The 22,544-nt window shown below is 40.7% G+C and overlaps 2 protein-coding genes and 1 long non-coding RNA gene across 24 annotated transcripts in view; 1 reads left to right on the top strand and 2 right to left on the bottom strand.

Annotated features, from left to right (window-relative positions):
- The window catches only part of cc2d2a (coiled-coil and C2 domain containing 2A), a 58,992-nt gene extending 51,581 nt beyond the window's left edge, over positions 1-7,411 (bottom strand). For 5 of the 20 annotated variants that reach the window (XR_015523039.1, XR_015523037.1, XR_015523036.1 and 2 more), the window contains exons 1-6: positions 7,357-7,411; positions 7,003-7,099; positions 6,811-6,886; positions 3,972-4,111; positions 2,382-2,462; positions 1,653-1,770 (exon numbers count right to left, since the gene is read on the bottom strand). Coding sequence is in view for 12 of the 20 variants with exons in the window: in XM_087306394.1 (XP_087162520.1) it covers positions 1,653-1,770; positions 2,382-2,459 (196 nt within the window). In the remaining 8 variants the exon portion in view is untranslated. Of the gene's footprint in view, positions 1-1,652; positions 1,807-2,381; positions 2,463-3,971; positions 4,112-6,810; positions 6,887-7,002 lie in introns of all 20 variants that reach the window. The other 15 variants (XR_015523033.1, XR_015523034.1, XM_087306384.1 and 12 more) reach the window with 6 other exon arrangements.
- A 2,297-nt stretch (positions 7,412-9,708) lies between these two features.
- Positions 9,709-22,097, bottom strand: c1qtnf7 (C1q and TNF related 7). 3 transcript variants are annotated; one of them, XR_015523048.1, is made up of 4 exons: positions 21,762-22,097; positions 14,625-14,864; positions 10,750-11,868; positions 9,709-10,411 (listed from the first exon to the last, which is right to left on the bottom strand). XR_015523048.1 is itself a non-coding variant. In XM_087306410.1 (3 exons), exons 2-3 carry the CDS (start codon positions 14,854-14,856, stop codon positions 11,240-11,242), a joined length of 861 nt encoding a protein of 286 aa, XP_087162536.1. In that variant the 5' UTR covers positions 14,857-14,864; positions 21,762-21,984; the 3' UTR covers positions 9,709-11,239. The 3 variants fall into 3 exon arrangements, 1 of the variants encoding a protein (XP_087162536.1); XR_015523049.1 differs by having other exon boundaries at positions 9,709-10,398; positions 10,760-11,868; XM_087306410.1 differs by having other exon boundaries at positions 9,709-11,868; positions 21,762-21,984.
- On the top strand, positions 13,404-21,960 carry LOC147831188 (uncharacterized). Its single transcript, XR_015523050.1, has 5 exons — positions 13,404-13,617; positions 14,493-15,146; positions 15,525-16,638; positions 17,693-18,117; positions 18,954-21,960. It is a non-coding gene; the product is annotated as an uncharacterized LOC147831188 (long non-coding RNA).
- Positions 22,098-22,544: the final 447 nt, after the last annotated feature.

Raw genomic sequence — 22,544 nt, 5'->3', positions numbered from 1 at the left:
AGAGTCACACCAAGATTATTGACCTTATTTTTTGTCGTTTGACCTTCAGTGCCAAGGTACGCATTCACCTTGAGAACCTCATCTCTGTTCTCAAACGCAATGACTTCAGTTTTCTCTTTGTTTAACTGAAGAAAGTTTTGGCACATTCAATTGTTAATTTCATCAATGCACTGGCAGAAGGTGTCAATGGGGCTGTAGTCATCAGGCAGTAAGGCTAGGTAGATCTGAGTGTCATCAGCATAGCTGTGGTAGGAGATTTGGTTCTTTCTCATTATTTGGCTCAGAGGGAGCATGCAAAGGTTGAACAGGAGTTCATTTTTTTGGAGTGTTCTTCTAATTTATCAATGTATATTTTTGCTGATGACACTCAGATCTACATAGACTTACTGCCTAATAACTATAGCCCAGGCCCGGATTGGCTAATCGGGAGGACCGGGAGAATTCCCGGTGGGCCGGTCTGTTTTTTGGCCGTGAGGGCCGGTGTCCCTAGCTGCTTGCACTCTCAGCAGTCAGACTTTTTTCATCTATTTGTTTATTTGATCATAGCTTTACTCTTTTTATTCATTATTTTGCCGCAGCGCTGCTTTTTTAATTTATTTTCTCGCAGCCCTGTGAGCAAAATGCAGCCTGCAGGTTAACTAACGTTAATGATGATGATGTAATGTAACTATCGACCCCAAACCGCGGCACCTTAGTAAATATAAGAATTCGAATAATTATTATTAATGAATAATACACCTGCCCAATGAAAATCAGATGATTCACTACATTTATAATTCTGACATAACTTGATCAGAAATCTAAAAAGGGGAGAAAAAGATTGAGCTATCAGAAGAAAGTACTACTGTGTCTAAAGGGTCACAAGTCATTACTTATTTTTTATTGCCACAGTTATATCGCCATTGTGGTCCAGGGAAGCACGTTGCGTTTCAACGCTGCGGACCCGTGTTCGAGTCTCACCTGTAAAAATTTTTTTTTTCTTCATTTTTATTGTAAAGACATATTATACTGTTAGGGTTGTTGAACATTTGAATTTTTAAAGAAGCAGTTTTCTTGAAAAAGACGTGATAGTGAAATTAGAAACTGAATTGGAACCAGTCGTGAACTGAGGTGGGCCGGTTTGGCTTGAAACTCCAGGGCTGAAAATGAGTCCCACTCCGGCCCTGCTATAGCCCCACTGTCACCCTCAGCCAAATGCATTGATGAAGTGAACAGTTGAAAGTGCCAAAACTTTCTTTAGCTTTCCTTTGTTTTACAGCTACAAGGTATTCAGACACCAAATTGGGCAGACTCTGGAGGATATAATACATAATCTGATGGGTGTTTTGAGCTGAAACTTTCTGAAGCTGACTGGTTACACCAAAGGCTTATCTTATATCTTGTAAAAGGGGTAAAATACGTGCCCTTTAAAAAAAATCGATTAAATAGGAAAAAAAAAACATTCTTTGTTAAAGTTGTTTTCTGTTTCGCTTTCACTAAACACAGTTTTTGAATGCAGTGCCCGTATTTTTGTTTTTACTTGCCAATAGTTTGCTTCACAACTTCACATTGGCCATTCTGGAGCTGGACTTAACAGCGGTCTACTCTGGTTGACTAGGGTTAAGACACCCTGATAGTGAAGTCTGCAATCTGTTGTGGTTCTATTGTCTGACCTCTTGGCGATAGCTCTGTTGGAGTTCTAGCGTGTTGTCCGTCTGCTCCTCTGGTGTCCTGCACTGCTGTCAGCTCCTCGTCATCAGCAATACACTCCACCGCACTCTCCTTCAGCAGCTGGAGCAATAGAGAACAATCAAACTGATAGGAAGCCTGGAGTAATTTAAGAGCAATCGCTGAGTGGACTGATGTTTTTATTAACATTTTAAAGTACACATGAAATCAAAACTAAACATTTTGATTTTGTCAGCTTCCATTTCTAGTTTCGTGGTGAACAATTAATCTGTGCATGTCAGTAAGAACAAACTTGTAATCTTTAATAGAAATCTGCAAATGCACTTCCTGTTTATTGTCAATTAAATTCTTAAATTAGGTTTGTCTGAGGCGGTGGGCGGGGCTAACACACTTAAACATGCCCCTCTAGCTGTCAGTTTAGACAACAAACAGAAATGGTGAGCAGGAGGAGTCTGTTAGGTTGTAATAACTCTCCCCAAACTCCCCATAACTCTGTAATAACTCTTCCCCATCATGAAATGCCTACTTTACTACAACCAATCAGCTCGTATTGACTACATTATTAAAACGTATTAACTTTTCCTACCCATTAATTAATATATCAACAATAAAAATTCATTATTTATAATAATAATAAAAATAATAATAATAATAAAATCATGTTATATTGGCAATCATATACTGTCAGTTGATAAAGTGAGCATAGTGCAAACCTTCTTCTTTTTCTTCATTCTCCTGGCCATCAATGAGTGTCTGAGTGTCTCACCAGGGTCCTCTTTTCCACCAGCCATCTCCTAAAATATCATAGTAAAGAACCTTACGGTATAAATATACATACAAAAACACGCCTTAAATGTTATTTTTATGTATATTTATGTATATGTTTTATATATCTATACTCTGTGACATTTTTGTAGGTTTGTAGTGAAAACGTCATAAAGAATAAGCTCGGATAATCTGATAGTAATGCAATTCAGTAAAATTAAAAGGATAGTTCACCCTAAAATAAAAATTCTGTCATTATTAACTCACCCTTTACTTCTTCCAAACCTGTTTGAGTTTCTTCATTCTGTTGAACACAAAAAGGAGACGTCTACTTTCATAGTTTTTTTTTTTTATTCCTACTATGGGCTGCCTTTTTCCCAGAATTCTTCAGTAAAGAATCTCAAACAGGCTTGAGTATATTGTGAGGAAATGTTCATTTTAAAGTGAACTATTCCTTTAAGTTTTAATTTAGTTGTTTCCTTTGTGTTTATGCACAGTTTTTTTAAGTTAAATGCATAAAAATTAGATAATGTTATTTTAGGAGAACAAAAGATAAAGTCCAAGTGAAAATAATTGAAAAAGCGGGTCATAATTGGCTAATTAGTCTATCAAAATACATCTGCAAAATATTTAAACAAAATCATTTTAAGATATATAAACACAAGTTTGTTTTAGGTCTTCTTAAGATCTCACAATACATTTGCATTTAGCAGATGCTTTTGTCCAAAGTGACTTAGAATTGAGGAGGCATTCAGTGATTCAACAAGAAGAGGCAATACACACAACAAGTGCTGATTATACATATGAACTGTTAGTGCTCAGAGAGTAAGTGCTAAGGAGGAGAGTGAGAAGATGCAGGTGGTCTGTCTAGCCCACTCACCTGTGTGAATCACACCATAACTAGTGTTTGTTTTGCTTTGTTTTTTGTTTAGAGATATGGATTGTGGATTGTGATTGTAGGAATGTGTCTGGTGCAAATGTGCAAAAGCAAAATTCAAAGTGTCAAACAGCATGTTTTCTACAACTGGTTTGTCAAGCCCTCTTACCTGTGTGAGGTGCCATCATGGGATAGCTTAGCATCCATTGGATGTGCACTTCAGAAGCTCTCCAAAAGAACTAGCTTACCCAGGTATTTTTCACATACAGTTTTTCCAATACAATGAATTCGGACATACTACTTGGCTCATGTACACTTTTACATACAATATATTACTAGGGAGGTATGCAATTTCTGATGCAGCCTCTGTAGTGCACATGCAAAGGATACTACGCTGCCCCATGACGCCAGCCGAGATGCAGTACATTTCAATTACATTCATACTACATAGTTCATACTATTCTAGTGGTTGTTACGTGAATTCAAAATTAAATGTAGTACCTACTCGAGTAATTGGGTATTTTGGACGCAGCCACTAAGGCTACCAGCTACATGAAAGGCTCATTCGCTGAAAATCAGGACAGAATCCACACCAAAGCAAAGGCTAGCATGAATGTGTTAGTGCACTGCAGGAAGTAGAAAGGGTGAGCAGAGAACCAACCTCCACCGCAGTGTGTTCATTCTCCTTAGACACGTCCCAGTCTGACGGAACCAAAGCCTACAGCAGATCAGCAGACGTACATACAGCAGTTCATGCAGGTGCTCAGTGCTTTAACCCAAGCACTCGTGTGAAGCTAACGGCTAATACAACAAACATGTTGAGCAGCTTTGAAATACACACATGGATCAAAGTTAAAGGCCCCATGAAATTAAAAAAACCTTTTTAGATGTTAGTTTCAGCCTTTTTTTTTTTTAAGAATGTTTATTAGCTAGTGTGCTCCAAAACGATGATAAAATTTGCATTTAAATATAACACTGATATAAACATCCCAAGCTTGCAGTCACTTTTGCCCATATAGATCAACTATGTTTTTGTATGTTACCTCAAACTTCAGTTATTCATTAAATCTTCTGACCAATCAAATGCTCTCTAGTATCTGACATGCCCCGCCCCCTTCAAGACGCTTCTCATTTTGTGTTCGTTTAATGCGCTTGAGCTCAACCACTCACACTAGCAGAGCTGTGACAAAAAGAAAACGCTATTGGCTGTTTTTTAAAGGGGAGGAGCTACTCTATGTCCCGTTCTATTTTCATGTTTAAGTTGAGATTACGTCAAAAATCAAATACAATTATTAAAGCACTTCATGGGACCTTTACAAGAGGGGAAATGCACGTTTTAAAGATTACACTATGTACATTTAAAGCGACAGTTCACCCGAAAATGAACATTTCCTCTTCCTTTACACACAGTCAAGACATTACAAACTTTTATGAGTTTCTTTCTTCTGTTGAACACAAAAGAAGATATTTAAAAGAATGATGGGGACATAGCAGCCAATGACATTCATAGTAGAAATAAAACATACAATAGAGGTCAATGGCTGTTGATTCTTCAGTATATCAACAGAAGAAACTTATTCAGGTTTCAGACAAGTAAAGGAAGAGAAAATGTCATTTTTTTGTGTTAACTGTACCTTCAAAATAGTTTTTTAATTTACTTTTTCTACTGAAACAATGACATTAGTACATTTTAACTATGACATACAGAAGACAGCACTAGTCATTGAGAGTAACAACAATTTACACTGCATGAAATCTTGTCAGGCATCTTCAGAAAATGACTCACTTTATGGCATATTAAATAACTATATAAGAATACAGTTCGACCCCAAACTTAAACCTTTAACTATACTTTGCCACTATCCTTTAGAACCACTAAGTTAGGTTCAACCCATTTGTCTGGTTTATTATAGTTTAAAAGTGTTTACTTCAACTTTACAACTTGACACCTAAACGTTAGTCAATAACTGTGCATTATAGACTCACCGGACACTTTATTAGGTACACCTGTCCAACTGCTCGTTAATGCAAATTTCTAATTAGCCAATCACAAGGCAGCAACTCAATGCATTTAGGCACGTAGACCAGGTCAAGACGATCTGCTGCAGTTCAAAGTGAGCATCAGAATGAGGAAGAAAGGGGATTAAAGTGACTAAACGAGGCATGGTTTTGGTGCCAGATGGTCTGGTCTGAGTATTTCAGAAACTGCTGATATACTGGGATTTTCACGCACAACCATCTCTAGGGTTTACAGAAAATGGACCGACAAAGAGGAAATATCCAGTGAGCGGCAGTTCTGTGGGCGCAAATGCCTTGTTGATGCCAAAGGTCAGAGGAGAATGGCCAGACTGGTTCCAGCTGATAGAAAGGCAACAGTAACTCAAACAAGCAGGTCTGCAGAAGAGCATCTCTGAACACACAACACGTCTAACCTTGAGGCGGATGGGCTACAGCAGCAGAAGAGCACACCGGGTGCCGCTCCTGTCAGCTAAGAACAGGAAACTGAGGCTACAATTCACACAGACTCACCAAAACTGGACAATAGAAGATTGGAGAAGCGTTGCCTGCTCTGATGAGTCTCCATTTCTGCTCACACATTTGGATGCATAGAGATGAAGTTGGTTTTATATTCTTACATTCATTAATTTAACAGTCTCTATATTGTTTACCATGTTTCTTTGAATATTCAATCGGAAGTAGCATGCAAGTATACTTCTAAACAACATTAACACTATCTATATTCATATATATATATACACTATATTCACTGTGAACAATGTTGTACTTTGAAAGTCATTGGCTGCCAATATGATTTCCCTATTCAGAATTTGCAAAGAATACTTTTTTGAAATTATATTATTAAGGAGAATGTCTGAATATAAAACCATCTTTACCTCTATTTTGGATGGTCCGGTCAGAATTTGGCATCAACAACATGAAAGCATGGATCCATCCTGCCTTGTATCAACAGTTCAGGCTGGTGGTGGTGGTGTAATAGTGTGGGGGAGCTTTTCTTGGCACACTTTGGGCCCAATAGTACAAATTGAGCATCATTTCAACGCCACAGCCGACCTGAGTATTGTTGCTGACCATGTCCATCTCTTTATGAGCACAGTGTCTCCATCTTCTGGATAACACACCATGTCATAAAGCGTGAATCATCTCAGACTGGTGTCTTGAACATGACAATGAGTTCACTTTACTCAAATGGCCTCCACAGTCACCAGAACTCAATCCAATAGAGCAACTTTGGGATGTGGTGGAACAGGAGATTGGCATCATGGATGTGCAGCCGACAAATCTGCAGCAACTGCTATCATGTCAATATAGAGCAAAATCTCTGAGGAATATTTGCAGTACCATGTTAAATCTCTGCCATGAAGGATTAAAGCAGTTCTGAAGGCAACAGGGGTCCAACCCGATACTAGTAAGGTGTACCTAATGAAGTGGCCGGTGAGTGTAAGTATATTTGACATAGAAATACCGCACTCTGTTGTTACCTGTTTATCATCCCTGACTTTTCCTAAAGACTCCTGCAGTTCTCTCCTCTTCTTCTTTATTTTCTCTCGTACATCACTGAGGACAACAGGACAACTTAAACTTAGAAACAGCCGTAAAACAGACTTGCTCTAAGCTTATACTCAAGTTAACGTATAGTAAAAAAATAAAACCAGATTAATGTTAACAGTTACCCTGGCGATGACATTGTGCTCTAACGTTATGCATTTACTGACGTCAGAAATCTTCCCAATACATCTCAGATCTTCAGTGTGGACCTCACAGCAGCTCCTGGATGACACGGTTCGGTAATAAAACACTCATAATGGAGGGATAAACTGCATAGCATTAGTTGAGTAAAGTTAAAGTTAGCAACAGCCTTTTATAAAGTAACGTTAGCCGAAATCTCTTATTAACAGCAGACTGTAGTCGCTCGATGCAGGAAATAAACATTATTCTGCTCAAAAGACAAAAGAGAAACTTTCCAGATTTCAGAATTATTCCACTGAAATAGTTAGTAAATGTAATAAATCTGTATTTAGCTTTACCGTGGTGCGGCGTCTCGCTGCCTGGTAACGGGTGTAAATAATCTACAACCGAACCTACGGTTTGCGTCCGGTCCATCCCTTTCACGTCAGCGTTTGTTCTCATTGGCCCACAGGCCCGTCAATCACCCAAATCTGGATACGTCACGCGGCAGCTCGAGCTCAATCCTGCATGAATATAAAAAAATATTAATATTAATTGTTCATTTTGTGGGCAGCACCCTGAGTCCCTGGTTCACTTATTTTGGCAATGCAATTACTCTAGGTTGCTTTGGAAAGACTTGACAATGAGGAATTTTCCTTGCTGTGGGAGAATGTTTTGTTTGGTTTTGTTGATTATGGAACGGGGGCTTTACATAAAAAGAAAACATATTTTCTTAATCTTCTTGTCTTGTTAACAAAATTTTATATCCATAAATGTAAATTTTCAAACCAAAAACCTTTTTTTTTTATATTTTGCTTACTGAAATGCAGTATTACTTTGAAACAGTGTCTAACTCTTTCACCAAAAAGGCTTTAAAAAATAACTGAAATTTGTAAATTATATAATCTTTTTCTTTAACGTGTAATGTATTTACCCCTCCTGTTTTTTTTTTGTTTGTTTGTTTGTTTATTTTTTTTTTTGTTATCTGTTGTTGTTTTTTTCCAAAAATGTTGTTCTTCTTGTCTCTTCAATTTCTTGTTAACATACTGTGATTGTATATTCTCATTTTCGTATATTAATATAAAAAATAAATAAATAAAAAAAAGCATGAGGCGCGGGCAAATTCTCCATAGAATTTATCCTGCTAAACATGTTTTGGAAAGAATGAAGCTTAATCTTTCATATATGTGTGCATTTTGTGTTCAAGAAAAAGAAACAATTTTGCATCTTTTTTTTATCCATAAAAAATTACAAAGATAGAATATACTTAAAATACTGTGTCATACTCTTTTACTCACATAGCCTACTAAAACCCTCATAAGAACTATAAAACATGAAGTCATTGGTTGTTACAAACAAATTGGACAAAAAAACATTTGCTGTATTTTTAGAAACACCTTCCTCTGTGCAGAAAAACAACGGAGATCTGCAGTAAAGCTGTTGAGTTTTTATTTATTTATCTTATTTTTATTTTTTTCTAAAGATTGCAAGAGGACCTGATGTGGTGAGTATATATTTCCATGTTCTGTGATGTGTGTTATTTGATCCCCTTCAGATGGTTTTAATCATAATTCAGAAAAGGGTGTTTTCTGCCTTCTGAGCTTTGGCTTTCATGTATTTTTTCTCAACTCCAAAAACACTCCATTATACTCTTATTCATGTGAAGAAAACGCAGAAAAACACTACATTGATGTGCTGTAAAATACAGTAAAAACTGTACATTAAGGTATTTAAATATTTCTTGACAAAATCATCTTTGCATAAAGAAAGGGAAAAGAGCTTTCAAATCAACCATACAACACATGTCAGATTTTTCTTCATAATAATCTTTTACGAGCACTTTTTGACAAATCTTTTGTTCAGCTTTGGGTCTCAGAACAGTCCAGATGGCTTTTCTCTGACCACAGAACAACTCTCCCATGACAAACTGAGTTCACAATACAAGAAGTGACTCATCGACACAATAAAACCAATAGAGTCTCTGTTCAAATCTTATTATATACGATTTTATAAGAATTATAAATAACTATATGATTAAAAAAACTGTTTTTTTACAGTGTATTTACATTATTTTGTAGTATTTTAATTCTATTCAGACTAAAAAACTGCATCAAGGTGCAAACATAGTCTTTAAATCACTATGAATGAGTGAAAACCGTTTCCCAGTACTGGTTTGCAGCTGTAAGGGCATCCACTGCATTAAACATGTGCTAGAGTAGTCGGTGGTTCATTCCGCTGTGGTGACCCCTGATAAATCAGGGACTAAGCTGATGGAAAATGAATGACTGAATGAGCAAAAAACAACGGCAGATATTCTGACTCTGATTGGCTTTTGTCATTTTGCTTGACTCTCGCCATTAGTGTTTGTAATTTATGTGTAGCTTAATGTAATTTGTCATACACCTCTGCGATATATATATATATATATATATATATATATATATATATATATATATATATATATATATATATATATATATATATATATATATATATATTGCATATACTTTTATCGTGATAACAACAATCTTGCAATATACTATGCAGTTCTATACGCTTATTTCATGCGGCCGCTATTTTAAAGAACCAAAGCGAGGCTGCGGTGGGAAGAAACCCGAAAGTATAGAACCAGCACTGTGAAGATTGCAGTAACATGCCGTGTACTACAAACATCCGGCTGTTCAAAAGATTTCAGAAATGTTGTAAACCACTTAAATATTATTTAGTAAGTTTAATTTAAACAATTAAAAGCATATTAGGCATAAAACAACATGACAATCTCTTTAAGAGTAATATGCTCAAGTGTCCTCCTTGACTTCAGCTCATGTAAACACCGTGGGGACACTTTCCTGCTTCAGTCTATGTAACCCGGTGAGTGATTAAACACTGCAGTCCTCTGCAGCACACTCTCGTGTTGTCTGTAATAGTGTTGTCCCGGTACTGAAGTTTTAAATCCGTCCATTTCCGCTAACATTGAAGGACCGTTGAGCGCGGATGACTCGACTGATCTTCACGGCTGCTTTGCGTTCCGTGTCTCTGTGTTGGCACTCAGTTTACCGCTCTTCACCCGGTGCAAACACAGATAGAGGGAGACTGGAGCATGAAGCAGGCGTGAAGATGTCGAGTCATCAAGCAGATCGCTCGGCTCATCTGTGCTCGGTAAACAGTGGAGGAAAAACTGATGACCTTCTCGGCCAATCACAATCATTTCTGTTGAGCACGTGAACACAATGGCAAATCAGCGCTGTTTTAAGAAAGCCATCAACAGTGCCTTAAATGTTAGCGGGAAAGTGACGGTTTTTCTTTTAATTTAGTATCGTGACAAGTCTGATATAGTGAAAGATTCAGTTCATTACCTCCAGTTTGATAAATCCCTGCTGAAAAATCCAGCTTAAACTAGCCTAGGATGGTTGGCTGGTTTTAGCTAGTCAGCCAGGCTGGTTTTAGAGGGGTTTTGGCCACTTCCAGGCTGGTTTCCAGCCATTTCCAGCCTGGTTTTAGCTGGTCAGGTTGGGAGATGACCAGCTAAAACCACCTTGACCAGCCTAGCCAAGCTGGGAGCCCAGCCAAAACCAGCTATGTCCAGCCTAAACCAGGATGGTCAAGCTGGTTTTAGATGGTTTTAGCTGGTCAATTTCCAGCCTGACCAGCTAATACCAGGCTGGAAATGGCTGGAAACCAGCCTGGAAGTGGCCAAAACCCCTCTAAAACCAGCCTGGTCGACCAGCTAAAACCAGCCAACCATCCTAGGCTGGTTTAAGCTGGATTTTTCAGCAGGGATGGCATCTACAACGTGTGTTTGGGAAAGAAAACATTAGCTAACTAGTGCCATTTCCCTTAATTTAGCTGAAAATGAGCTCTGAAATCCCTTTTTATTTTCACCATTCATTCAGAACGGACCTTCGGGTCAATCAAACAGTGGTGAAATGATCAATTTGTGTCACTTTCTCTTTGCTGATAAGATATACAGCCAGGAAAACAACGTTTCTAAGTAACTCCCAACGATTCTTCCAGGTTTCTTCCCACCGCAGCCTCGATTTCGCTTTTGATAATGGCGGCCGTGTGAAATCGGTCAATAGAGAATGCAGGGTTCTTGAGACATTTACAGTTGTTTTACAAGTTACAATGCCGCTGCTTGTAAATAATGTCTTATGTTCTGTTGGTGATGTATAAAACATCCTAATCCATGGTCAGGCATGGTCTGGTCACAGGTAGCACCATTTACTGATATTAGTGTATCCGCTATCTGTAGTCTTCTGCCAATGTATCCATATAGTTTGTATCTGCATAAATTAAAAATCCAGAGAAGAGACTGTCAGCCCAACCGGGGTCAGCAAACAGGCCATTCTGGTCCTTGTAGAAGATCTCCAGCCACACCTCGTCCTCCGGGTTTAGAAACATCACTGTTGAGCCAGACGCCACGTCATGGTTCCCGGTGTTGGCATCAAACGTCTTTATCCGGTACTCTCCGTTCTGGACCAGCCCAATGGCCAGGTGCTTGTCAGCCAGAGTGATGTCATAAGAAAAGTAGTATATTCCTGGATAGGCACAGATGAATTTCCCTGTCTCAGGGTTGTAATGGCCACCCTCATTAAAGAGGATTTTGTTGAACTTTATAGGTGCTTTCTCAGTGGGGTAGCTGCTAGTGATCCCTACTGAGAAAGCGGATTTGGGGACCAAACTTCCACATTTGCAGATGCCGGGTTCTCCTGGAGGGCCACGTTGGCCTTTGTCCCCCTTGTGTCCGAGATGCCCTAAAGGACCAGGAGGCCCTAAATCTCCTGGATCACCCTCAGGCCCTCGCTTTCCAATGAAACCACGCTCTCCACGCTCTCCGATTCTTCCCGTCGGGCCAACTCTTCCTCTGATCCCTGCAACATATAAGCAGCTCTCTTGAAGATGTTGACTTTGAGCCTAAATGTTTTCAAACAGCATTATTCTTGCGCTGGCCTAGGCTGAAACTCCTGCCATTAGTAATACAAATCATGCTCAGAATGTCACAATATTCGGGGTCAGGAATGTTACAATGCAGCGATCTTTGCATGTCTTCAACATGATAAACAAATTCTATCAGTTCATTTTCAACAAGTTTTTTACCCATGTGTGATTCATCACACTGTGATTACCTGTCATTATGTATCTGAGAATTACCAAAGCAAATATCCAATTAATGAGGGGTGTCAAACGTACGCCCCATGGCCCGCGAGATGATTCTGTGAGCTGCAATTTTTCAATAAAATATACTGCTGTTCCTATTGTGTCCACTGGATGGTGCAATAGCAAACTGTCATCCGCCACAGCCATATCACCTTGCAGCCCAAGACCAGTCACTTACTAAAGCTAGGCAGGGCTGAGCCTGGTCAGTAGCCAGGATGGGAGACCACATGGGAAAACTAGGTTGCTGTTGGAAGTGGTGTTAGTGAGGCCAGCAGGGGGCGCTCAACCTGTGGTCAGTGTGAGACCTAATGCCCCAGTTTAAGTGAAGCGGACACTATGTCAGTGGGCGCCGTCTTTCGGATGAGACGTTAAACCGAGGTCATGACTCTCTGTGGTCATCAAAAATCCCCTGGCACTTCTGGTAAAGAGTAAGGGTGTAACCCCGGTGTCCTGGCCAAAGTCCCTCAATCGGCCCTTATGATTATGGCCTCCCAATCATCCCCATCCACAGAATTGGCTCTATCACTGTCTCTCCATTCCCCCAATAGCTAGTGTGAGGTGAGCGCACTGGCGCCGTTGTCCTGTGGCTGCCATCACATCATCCAAGTGGATGCTGCACACTGGTGGTGGTGTGGAGAGACCCCCCTCATGATTGTGAAGTGCTTTGGTTGTATGGCCAGACACAATAAATATGCTATATGAATACGCATCACATTACATCCAATCCACAAGCCTGAATCAGCGTCAGTTTGACAGCCATCTCGGAGAGAAAGACCTCATATACCCTGTCATACCACATCAGTCCGGCCCACTTGAGAATAGATTTTACTCCATGTGGCCCCTGAGCTAAAATGAGTTTGACACCTCTGATCTAAACAGTGCTTCTCAACCATGTTATTGGAGCCCCAGCTGCATGCAGCATAGTGTGAGCCTGAAAGTCCGCATGAACCAGAAGCCGTGACAGTTATTGTAACGCAGTTCCTAGAGAAATGGAATATTAAATGAGAAAGCAGTGGGTGTGGTTTGTTTTCCTACTGTGAGCTGATTGGATGTAGTAAAGTTGGCATTTTATTCAGATAGATGGGGAAAATGGTTTGGGGAGAGTTATTACAACCTAACAGACTCCTCCACCTCACTATTCTATTGTCAAAACTGACAGCTGGATGGGGCGTGATTAAGTATTTTACCCCAGGCCAATACCTCAGACAGACCTAATCTGAGAATTTATTCTATTTTAAGATTTATTTTTGGCCTTTTTTAGATAGGACAGTATTGAGACAGGAAGCAAAGTGGGAGAGAGAGAGGGGGTAGGGAAATGTCCTCGAGCCAGGATTCGAACTCATGACACCCTGACGTGCTCCTGCATATGTTGACGCGCGCTAACCACTAGGCTATTGTGCTGTAATATGAGAATTTAACTGAAAACAAACAGATTTACAAGGGCAAATGTTTTTTTTCTTTGGGTGTTTTCACACCTGCCTTGTTTAGTTCGATTGAGTCGCACTAGAGTTCGTTTCTCCTTTTGGTATGGTTGGTTTGGGCAGGTGAGAATGCAGCAATCGTACTCGAGTGCGCACCAAAAGCGGACCAAATAAGCGTACCGAGACCTGCTTGAAGAGGTGGTCTCGGTACGCTTTCAAACAAACCCTGGAGCGGTTCGTTTGTGGTGAGAATATGATCCGTACTAAAACAGGTCCAACCGCAAAAAGTACTGCGCATTTTGGACTAATTCAGCTGCCGTAGTCCGATGCGCTGTGCATTATGGGATATGGAGGAAAATATTTGTGGACAGCGCTTTACCAACAGAGAGAGAGAGAGAGAGAGAGAGAGAGAGAGAGAGAGAGAGAGAGAGGGGAAAACATTACCTGATGGATCGTTGGTAGTATTTCCGCAAGATGAGCATGTCGCAGTTTAGCTAAATTAATTCACGTCTCCTCCTGAAGTGACGAGCGATGCATTAAACACTGTTTTCTAGCCGCGGCCGCGCTTCATTTTCGTAATGTATAGTTTGTTTAAGGCAGGGATACAATCAGCCAGCGCAGTCGTCCCTCCAGAGTAAAAGGTTTTGTTTACCTGCGGGAGTTCACTGGCATTTTCCCGCACGTAAATTCTGACCAATCAATAAGCAGTTTAGGAAATATGTTCAACAACATCTGGCCAATGAGAGATGTGGATTTTGTCAAATGACTGCATTTTGGTTCAATTCAACTGATTTGGACCAAAGCCAGCAGTGTGGAGTGAAAACGACCCAAAGACGGCAGAAGATGCAACAATGTATCATTTATTACCCTTGGTCCGGACCAAATGAAGCCAACTACAGATGTGAAAGCACCCTTAGTGACATTGTTTACCACAGAACTAGCAATGTGAGCTAACAAAATCATGGTTAGTTTTGACTTCATGTGTACTTTAAAGCTAAAGTCTGCACAAAGATGCAGGGAGAAAACATTATACTGAATAGCTCCTCTACCTGGATCTCCTTTCACTCCTTTTTCCCCTTTCCGTCCATCCCTTCCATCTCTTCCCGGGATTCCAATATGGCCATCCTCCCCGCGAGCTCCAGGGGGGCCGGGCTTTCCTGGTGCCCCTGGCAAACCTGGGATGCTGCAGATCAACTGAGGATGGGCTCCTTTGGACCTGATCTCCAGCACCTGACCCATAATGCACTGAGAGAGACAGATCACACCCACAACTGTCCACATTGTCAGACCTAAGCAAAGAAAGTAGATAACAGCACATTGGACAGGAAAAAAAAAATGTTCTGTGTGAATGACCCCTAAAGCTGCTCTACTAGATTGAGTTCTGATGACTGAAGGATATTTGAGTTAGTGAACTCACTGCCATGGCCAAAAACAGCTGCAGATGATTGAGCTTTGTGATGAGGGGTCAAATTTTGTTAAAGGTAGGCATCAAAAATAAGTAGTCATACAGGGATGGACCTGATCAACAGCAAAGTTTAAACAAACCCTACTGAAAAATCCAGCTTAAACCAGCCTAGGCTGGTTGGCTGGTTTTAGCTGGTCGACCAGGCTGGTTTTAGAGGGGTTTTGGCCACTTCCAGGCTGGTTTCCAGCCATTTCCAGCCTGATCTTAGCTGGTCAGGCTGAACAATGACCAGCCAAATCCAGCTAAAACCAGCTTGACCAGCCTGGTTTAAGCTGGATATAGCTGGTTTTGGCTGGACTCCCAGCTTGGCTAGGCTGGTTAAGCTGGTTTTAGCTGGTCATCGACCAGCCTAACCAGCTAAGACCAGGCTGGAAATGGCTGGAAACCAGCCTGGAAGTGGCCAAAACCCCTCTAAAACCAGCCTGGTCGACCAGCTAAAGCCAGCCAACCAGCTTAGGCTGATTTAAGATTGATTTTTCAGCAGGGAAGCCTAAAAAGGAAGAAGGGAAAAGCTGTATGCGAAACAAGACTGCACAGCCTCCCAGCACATGGAAAATGAACAGTCTGTTATCATTACACATTTCAATTCATCCCTGCCAAGTATTCCAATAAGATCACACAATCCTGTCCTAACAGATTCAGATGTGCACAGGCATGTGATTACCCAAACTATGCGTTCATGTATACACACAAACTCTTGCAGGGCTGTGTTGTGATAGAACAGCTCAGATGTCTGGCATGCAGCAGTGATGTTAGACCTTTCTGAATGATGACATGGTAAAGGTCTAGTTCATTCCAGAGCTCCAACATCACGGAGCTGCAGGAACTGTGGCAGTGAGCAGCATGAGAATACAACAAGGTTGAATCCTGATTGTGGGATCAAATTATTCGCTTAGTCCCTTTATTAATCTGGGGTCGCCACAGCTGAATGAACCGCTAACTTATCCAGCATATGTTTTACGCAGCTGCAACCCATCTCTTGGAAACATCCATACACACTCAGTCACACTTATGCACTACGGACAATTTAGCCTACCCAATTCACCTGTACCGCATGTCTTTGGACTGTTGGGGAAACCGGAGCACCCGGAGTAAACCCACGCAAACATGGAAAGAACATGCAAACTCCACACTGAAACGGCGACTGACGCAGCCAAGGCTTGAACCAGCGACATTCTTGCTGTGAGGCAACAGCACTACCTACTGCGCCACCGCGTCACCACCCCTGATTTATATTCATCTAAATGTTGTTAATGCGCATCACCACCCCTGATTTATATTCATCTAAATGTTGTTAATGCCCTTTGGAGCAAGTGTTTACAAGTTTGGAGTCCCATGGAGGAGCTCCATATGGATACTTTTGTTTTGTGTTTACCTTATGATTAAAGTTGTTGAACGTCCACCAGTTCCTGCCTTCGAATGAGCATGATTGAGCTACTTGTACTGTAAGCAGGGCCGGCGCGTCCATAGAGGCGACCTAGGCGGCCGCCTGGGGCGGCAGTATAGAGAGGGCGGCGTCTGCGACACCTCCCTTACCACCTGCGTCCTCAGTTATGTACGCGACACCTCCCTCACCACCCGCGCCCTCAGATATATTCGTGCATAGACGATAGAATAGAGACGGCGGCGTCAGCATCACCTCCATCAGCACCCATGTGTCCTCAGTTATATCTCCGCATAGGGCGGCAGAATAAAGAGCGCAGTGTCCGCGACACCTCCCTTGCTCCCTAAGTACCCGCGCGTCCTCGGTTATATCCAAGCATAGGGCGGCAGAATAGAGAGGGCGGTGACGGTGTCCGCCAGTCCGCGACACCTCCCTCTCTCCCTCCCTCAGCACCCGCACGTCCGTTATATCCGTGCATAGAGCGCCGGAAAAGAGGTCCGCAACACCTCACTTCATTTTCATAACCGGTCACTTTCGTTTTCATATGGGGGTTGAGGGCGGCTTGATCGTCCTCTGCCTAGAGCGGCAGTTCAGCTTGCTCCGGCCCTGACTGTAAGGTAGCATTACAGGCAGTGCGAGGTCCCGGAACAGATCGAGGTAACGGATCCGGCTTGTTACCCGAGAAGGGAGAGGTGTTGCGCATGAAAGTGGAGAGGGTAGGGGGAAGGTTGTGGGTGATATTGGGGGGCGTTGGAAAACAGAGGGGTGCGGTGGACGCGAAAGTGAAATGCAGGGGGTTGTCACGGACGAAAGTGAAGAGGGTTGGGGAGTTGCAGAAGAAAGTGAAAGTGAGCAGTGGATGGGGGAGGAGGGCAGTTGAGAAGGGGAATCTGTAAAATAAGGTGCCAGATCAAATTTCAGAGGCATGTTCTAGCACAAACATACAAAACTTCAGACGTAAAGAAACTCGACACGAGCTACATAAAACCAGCTAGTGTTTCAGAAGTGTTCTTGCAGAGCAACATGAACAGAATGCAAAAGTATAAATGCTTTTAGCTACATGCAAGACATATGCCGTGGGTCACGGCGATCACTCAACGCAAAAGTATAGTTCAGCCATAAACCTTGAGGAAAGCCTACCCAGAAGAGTTGTAATGGCAAATAGTGCACTAATCCATTTTAAAGTCTACAGATTAAGATTAGGACGTCATTAAAGGCAGATGTCCCAAAACCTTTGACAATATTTCTGTGCAAGCAATAAGTTGCAGTTCACATCAGCTATCAGTGTCACTAACAACAAGGCTTATAATCTCTACATGTAGCCCTTTAATAGTGACGGGTCGTTCTTGAACGATTCATTCATTTTGAACGGATCTTCAATATGACTCAGACACTACGAGTCCTCTCAGGGAGTAGTTCATCCGCATGTGCGCACATTTGTGCAGGTGGTATCGTTCATTTCAGGTCTTTTGAGTCGTTCATCGCGGAAATAAAGAAGCCAACAATATGCATTTAGAGCCGGAAAAAAGAACTGATCCGTTCATCTCTTGAGTCCTCTATTGGGTCTGAGTCATTCTGTCACGTGATGAATGAACGACTCGAGAACCAGAGGACTCAAAAGGTGAACTAATTATCATGGCTCCTATCGACTCAGACTGTGCACATTGGTTAAAGATTATATGTGACTGTCAGTGTAACGTGAACGAACCCCTGGCATTTGAAGACATGAAGAGGTGAGCTGAGCAGAGAGACAACAATACCATCATAGACAAAAGAGCAGGTAAACGTTGAATTATTATTTTCTCCTTCTTATAATATTCTATTCATGACTTATTTGTCGTGTGATCAACCTTTTGGGCTAGTTGGAGATGTGTTTGGAAGCAATTCGTAATATTTTAATAATATTTTGGCAAATTGAACCAAATGAACGAAATCACTCGAAAAGGATTCGTTCATCTCGATGAACGAGACTCAAAGATCCGAGTCAGTAAAATGATCCGAACTTCCCATCACCACCCTTTAAGGCTCTATATGACTTGTGGCCTTTTAAAAAGTGATTTAATAAGTGAAGTTTATTCATAAACTAATTTCGAGAGGATCACGTGCTTATGATTGACACGGCTGGCCCCGAGTCAAGCTAATGTACAAACCACCAATCAGACGATTCCTAACAAAGTATAAATAACCAAACACCTTACCTTTAGTCATCTTCGTCTTGAAGAATACCCCCTTCCACCCCTTCTCCTCCTCTTTTGTCTACAGGGCAGCACGGCGGCCCAGTGGCTAGCACTGCAGCCTCACAGCAAAATGCCTCCGGTTCGGGCACCTACCCAAACGGTCAGCATTTTCATGTGGAGTTCATGTTCTCCCCGTGCTTGCGTGGGTTTTCCCCGGGTCCTCCGGTTTCCTCCCAAAAACATGACACTTAAGTAAATGGACTAAACCAAATTAGCACCAAATTCGATTCAATTCTGTCAGCAACGCATCACCTTAGCAACCCTCACGCAGCAGGAGGTGGGGGGGGGGTAGTTTCCTCGAGATCTACCAGAGCTCAAACTCCCCTCTTGCCCTGCAACGGGAGGGAGCCTCGGGCTTGAGGCTCTCATGAGCTTGGGGCTCTCTCCCGGAACAGCATGCCAAACTAGCTTATTACCAATCATCAGCTAAGTGTGAACTCTTGAAATAGCATTTTATCTAGCAATGAATCTTATAACACTTAGTAAAGTTGCAAAGCTTTTCATTTTTGGGTGGCCTATTGTAAATCAGGAAATTATTTCATTAAATAAGTTTGGAAATGTGTAAAAGGCATCTGGTAATGCAAAGAAGAGCAAATGAGCACATGTTGTGGTGTTTCTAGCCAAGAGAGAGTTGGACTGCATCCATGGTTCGCTCATCTTTAGCACTTTTATATGGAGGCTGGATTCCTTGCTGAGGGAAATGTTACTTGTTGCTTGTTGTGGTTACACTTGAGCTGTATTGCTCATGTGGGAGATACAGAGACAAGGCTCTAGTAGTAAAAATCATCTCTCCGTGTTCTGAAAAGAGTTACAGAAATCGGTCCTCATATCTGATGAGTCAAGCACAGCTGTGACTGCAGAAAATACATTTACACGCTCATATATCCGGTGTAGGTTGAAGAATGCAATGCAACATCTGTGATGTTCAGAAGTGTGAAATTAGAGTACCAAACATCCTCCCTGGAGAGACAAACACTGTTACTGTGACAACAGACTGAACACAAGAGTTGATGTCTGTTAAGGGAACAGCTCATTCGGAAAAAGCCGGTGTTCTGTTGATTTGCCCTACCCTTAAGATTTTGACCAAGAGAAGATATGTGCTGCGGAGAGGTGTGATATATGTTGATGTACACACAGGAGGTTGTTATCACAGAATAAAGCCTGACATTAAACAGAGCACTGTTGTATAAGACTGAATAGTGTTGTCCTGCTTAATACATGGCTAAGAATTAGCCACAAAACATAAGAATTAGACACAAAGCATTGTTCTGAGATGTAATAGTTCATACGTTTTTATAATTAATTGCAAAGCTGACAGAAACTAAGGGCCTACTCACACTATGCTATCTGAACCGTGCCAAGGCCTGCTCCCGGATCATTGATGATCTGAATCGGGCTCATGCACGATTCACTTGGCCGGCCCTGGCACGGTTGGAAGAGGTGGACCAGAGCGCGGTTCACTTGGGCTTTGGCGCGGTACGCTTGTGTGTGAGTGCAAAACATGCCTAAACCCGAAACTGAAAGCAAGACGTGACTTTTAAGGGGCTGTTTCATATGGATTTATTAATCATTCTTACTGTTCAGTGAACGCAAACTGCCGTAGCTTATTAAATATGCAAACCCCTCACTGCACAACAGCTGCACTTTCAGCAAACCTCCTAATTCCTGCAGCATAAGGACTTTCTAAATTGTTTATGAGCGCCAAAAGTGGCTGAAATTATAGGAGTTTTCCGGGAGAAATAACAAAACAGGAGGGTGGCGGGAGCGGGGTCTGAAATACGGGAGACTTCCAGGAAAAACGGTAGTGTTGGCAGGTATGGAGGGCAGTCACGCATTCACTCTGGGCTGGGAAAATTAAATAATACATATATTTTTCATATCACAGCCTCTCGCAGTTAACTAGCAACGTTTCAAATTGCGATTTCGATTAATAGCACAGCCCTAGTGATTAATCCTAAAGGACACTGGTATTATTTACTTGCTTGGGGCAAACCATTATGCACTTTATCACAGATTGACTCTTACAGGCAGCACACTGTAAGAAAAAGGAATAGTTATCAGCATTAGTTAATTGATTACATTAAGAATTGCAAAGTTTTCCAACCTGTTTTGTTGACATTTAATTAAAATTTGACCTAATGTGTATATATATATATATATCTGGCACACAAATCTGAACACTTGATGACAACAGGTTCATTTTTTTATGATTCACAGTCAACTTTTTTTCATCACATTTAGAATTCAGGAAATACTGCAACAGCCAGGAAATACATGTGTTTTCACAATTATTTGTGCAGTAAATTCAGCTGTAATAATCAGGCTAATTTGGTAAGAGCATATCATAAAAACCTACACACACACAAACACACACACACACACACACACACACACACACACACACACACACACACACACACACACACACACACACACACACACACACACACATATAAAGCTGAACAGACTGTAAAGATATGTTAAAATTTAAATCTAAAGACACAAATTGAACAAAAAATGCAATAAAGAAAGACTAAATATTGTATTTTGAATGTTTATTTCTTCCAATATAGTTTAAAAACAAATCAATTACACTGGAAAAAAAATATTCAAAGATGATTGCTTGGATTTACTAATTTTTTTATGTTAAGTGGTTGTAAACAATTTATTTGAGCTGAATTTAAACAAACAAATTAAGTTGAACATTATTAAATTTAATTTGTTTGTTTAAATTCAACACAAATAAATTGTTTGCAACATTTCTGCATGCAACACTTTTTACACAGTTGACAGGGGTCCTGCTATAGAGGGTTTTATTATTTTATTTCATTCAGCAATAGTCTGCAATTCTCCTAGCAGACTTGAATCTTGTGTAATAAAAGAGAAAAAAAAAAAGACCTTATAAGGGTTTGGAAGAGCGTGAAGTTTGATGATTATGAAAACTATTTTAGAAATCAACTCATTTTGGTTTGCCCTTACCAGAAAGCAAATCGATATATATTAAAATACATTTTTCTAAAGAATTTAAAGTGCACATCTCACAGTCACTTAAGATAGCTGAAACATTTTGCTTTTCTTTTTGACAAGATTTGTAGCTTACCAGTTTTTTGTTGGAGGTTTTTTTTCGCCGTCTTTGTTTATTGTTTTAGTGCTTCTCTTAGTTTGAGCCGTGTCTTATTTTCTGGCCTTCAGAAATCTTCTTTTCTTTCTTCCTTTCTGTACATCCATGAATGTGGTGAATATTTGCATCTCTTCTTCTCTCTGGTCTTCAGTTCTCCTCATGTTTGTGAATATGTCTGAATGACGGCATCTCTGCAAGATCTGACTGAGAGAGTTACTCCACCCACTGCTGACACGCTCCTCTCCATACACACATTTCACACAGCAATCACAGATCACACAAGGACACAATCACAAACATGGCTGAGAACATCTGAATTAAAAATATCTACTTTTTTCATTTACCACAAATTAAAGATTTATTTTTTCTTAGGTTTTGTATTACTACATCAAGTTTACACACATGGGTCAAAAATGAGTCATGTGAGAAAACTTAAAATAATGTCATTTCTAAAGTCGTCTGTCTGTCTGTCTGTCTGTCTACAAAAACTGTAATGAACATAAGTATTTTTGTGAGTTTAAAACAAGATTATTTATGAAAACCTGCAATTGTAAACAAAAAAAAAATGCATTTCAAGATTCTGCAAAAAATAAATAAATTAATGCTTAGCCATGATTGAAACAACATATGAATGTAGGTCATTTTAGACCCATGGTGTGCATTACAGTTTTTCTCAGTCGCTGTGGTGCATTTCTCAAAACACTAATTAATTAACAGTTAATGCTTTTCTCACATGCTCAAAATGGATAGTTCATTCCTCAA

The sequence above is a fragment of the Danio rerio genome, chromosome 23 (assembly GCF_052040795.2).
Source record: "Danio rerio strain M-AB ecotype USA chromosome 23, GRCz13ab, whole genome shotgun sequence".
NCBI classification, from domain to species: domain Eukaryota; kingdom Metazoa; phylum Chordata; class Actinopteri; order Cypriniformes; family Danionidae; genus Danio; species Danio rerio.
This window is presented reverse-complemented; position numbering and strand designations above follow the sequence as displayed.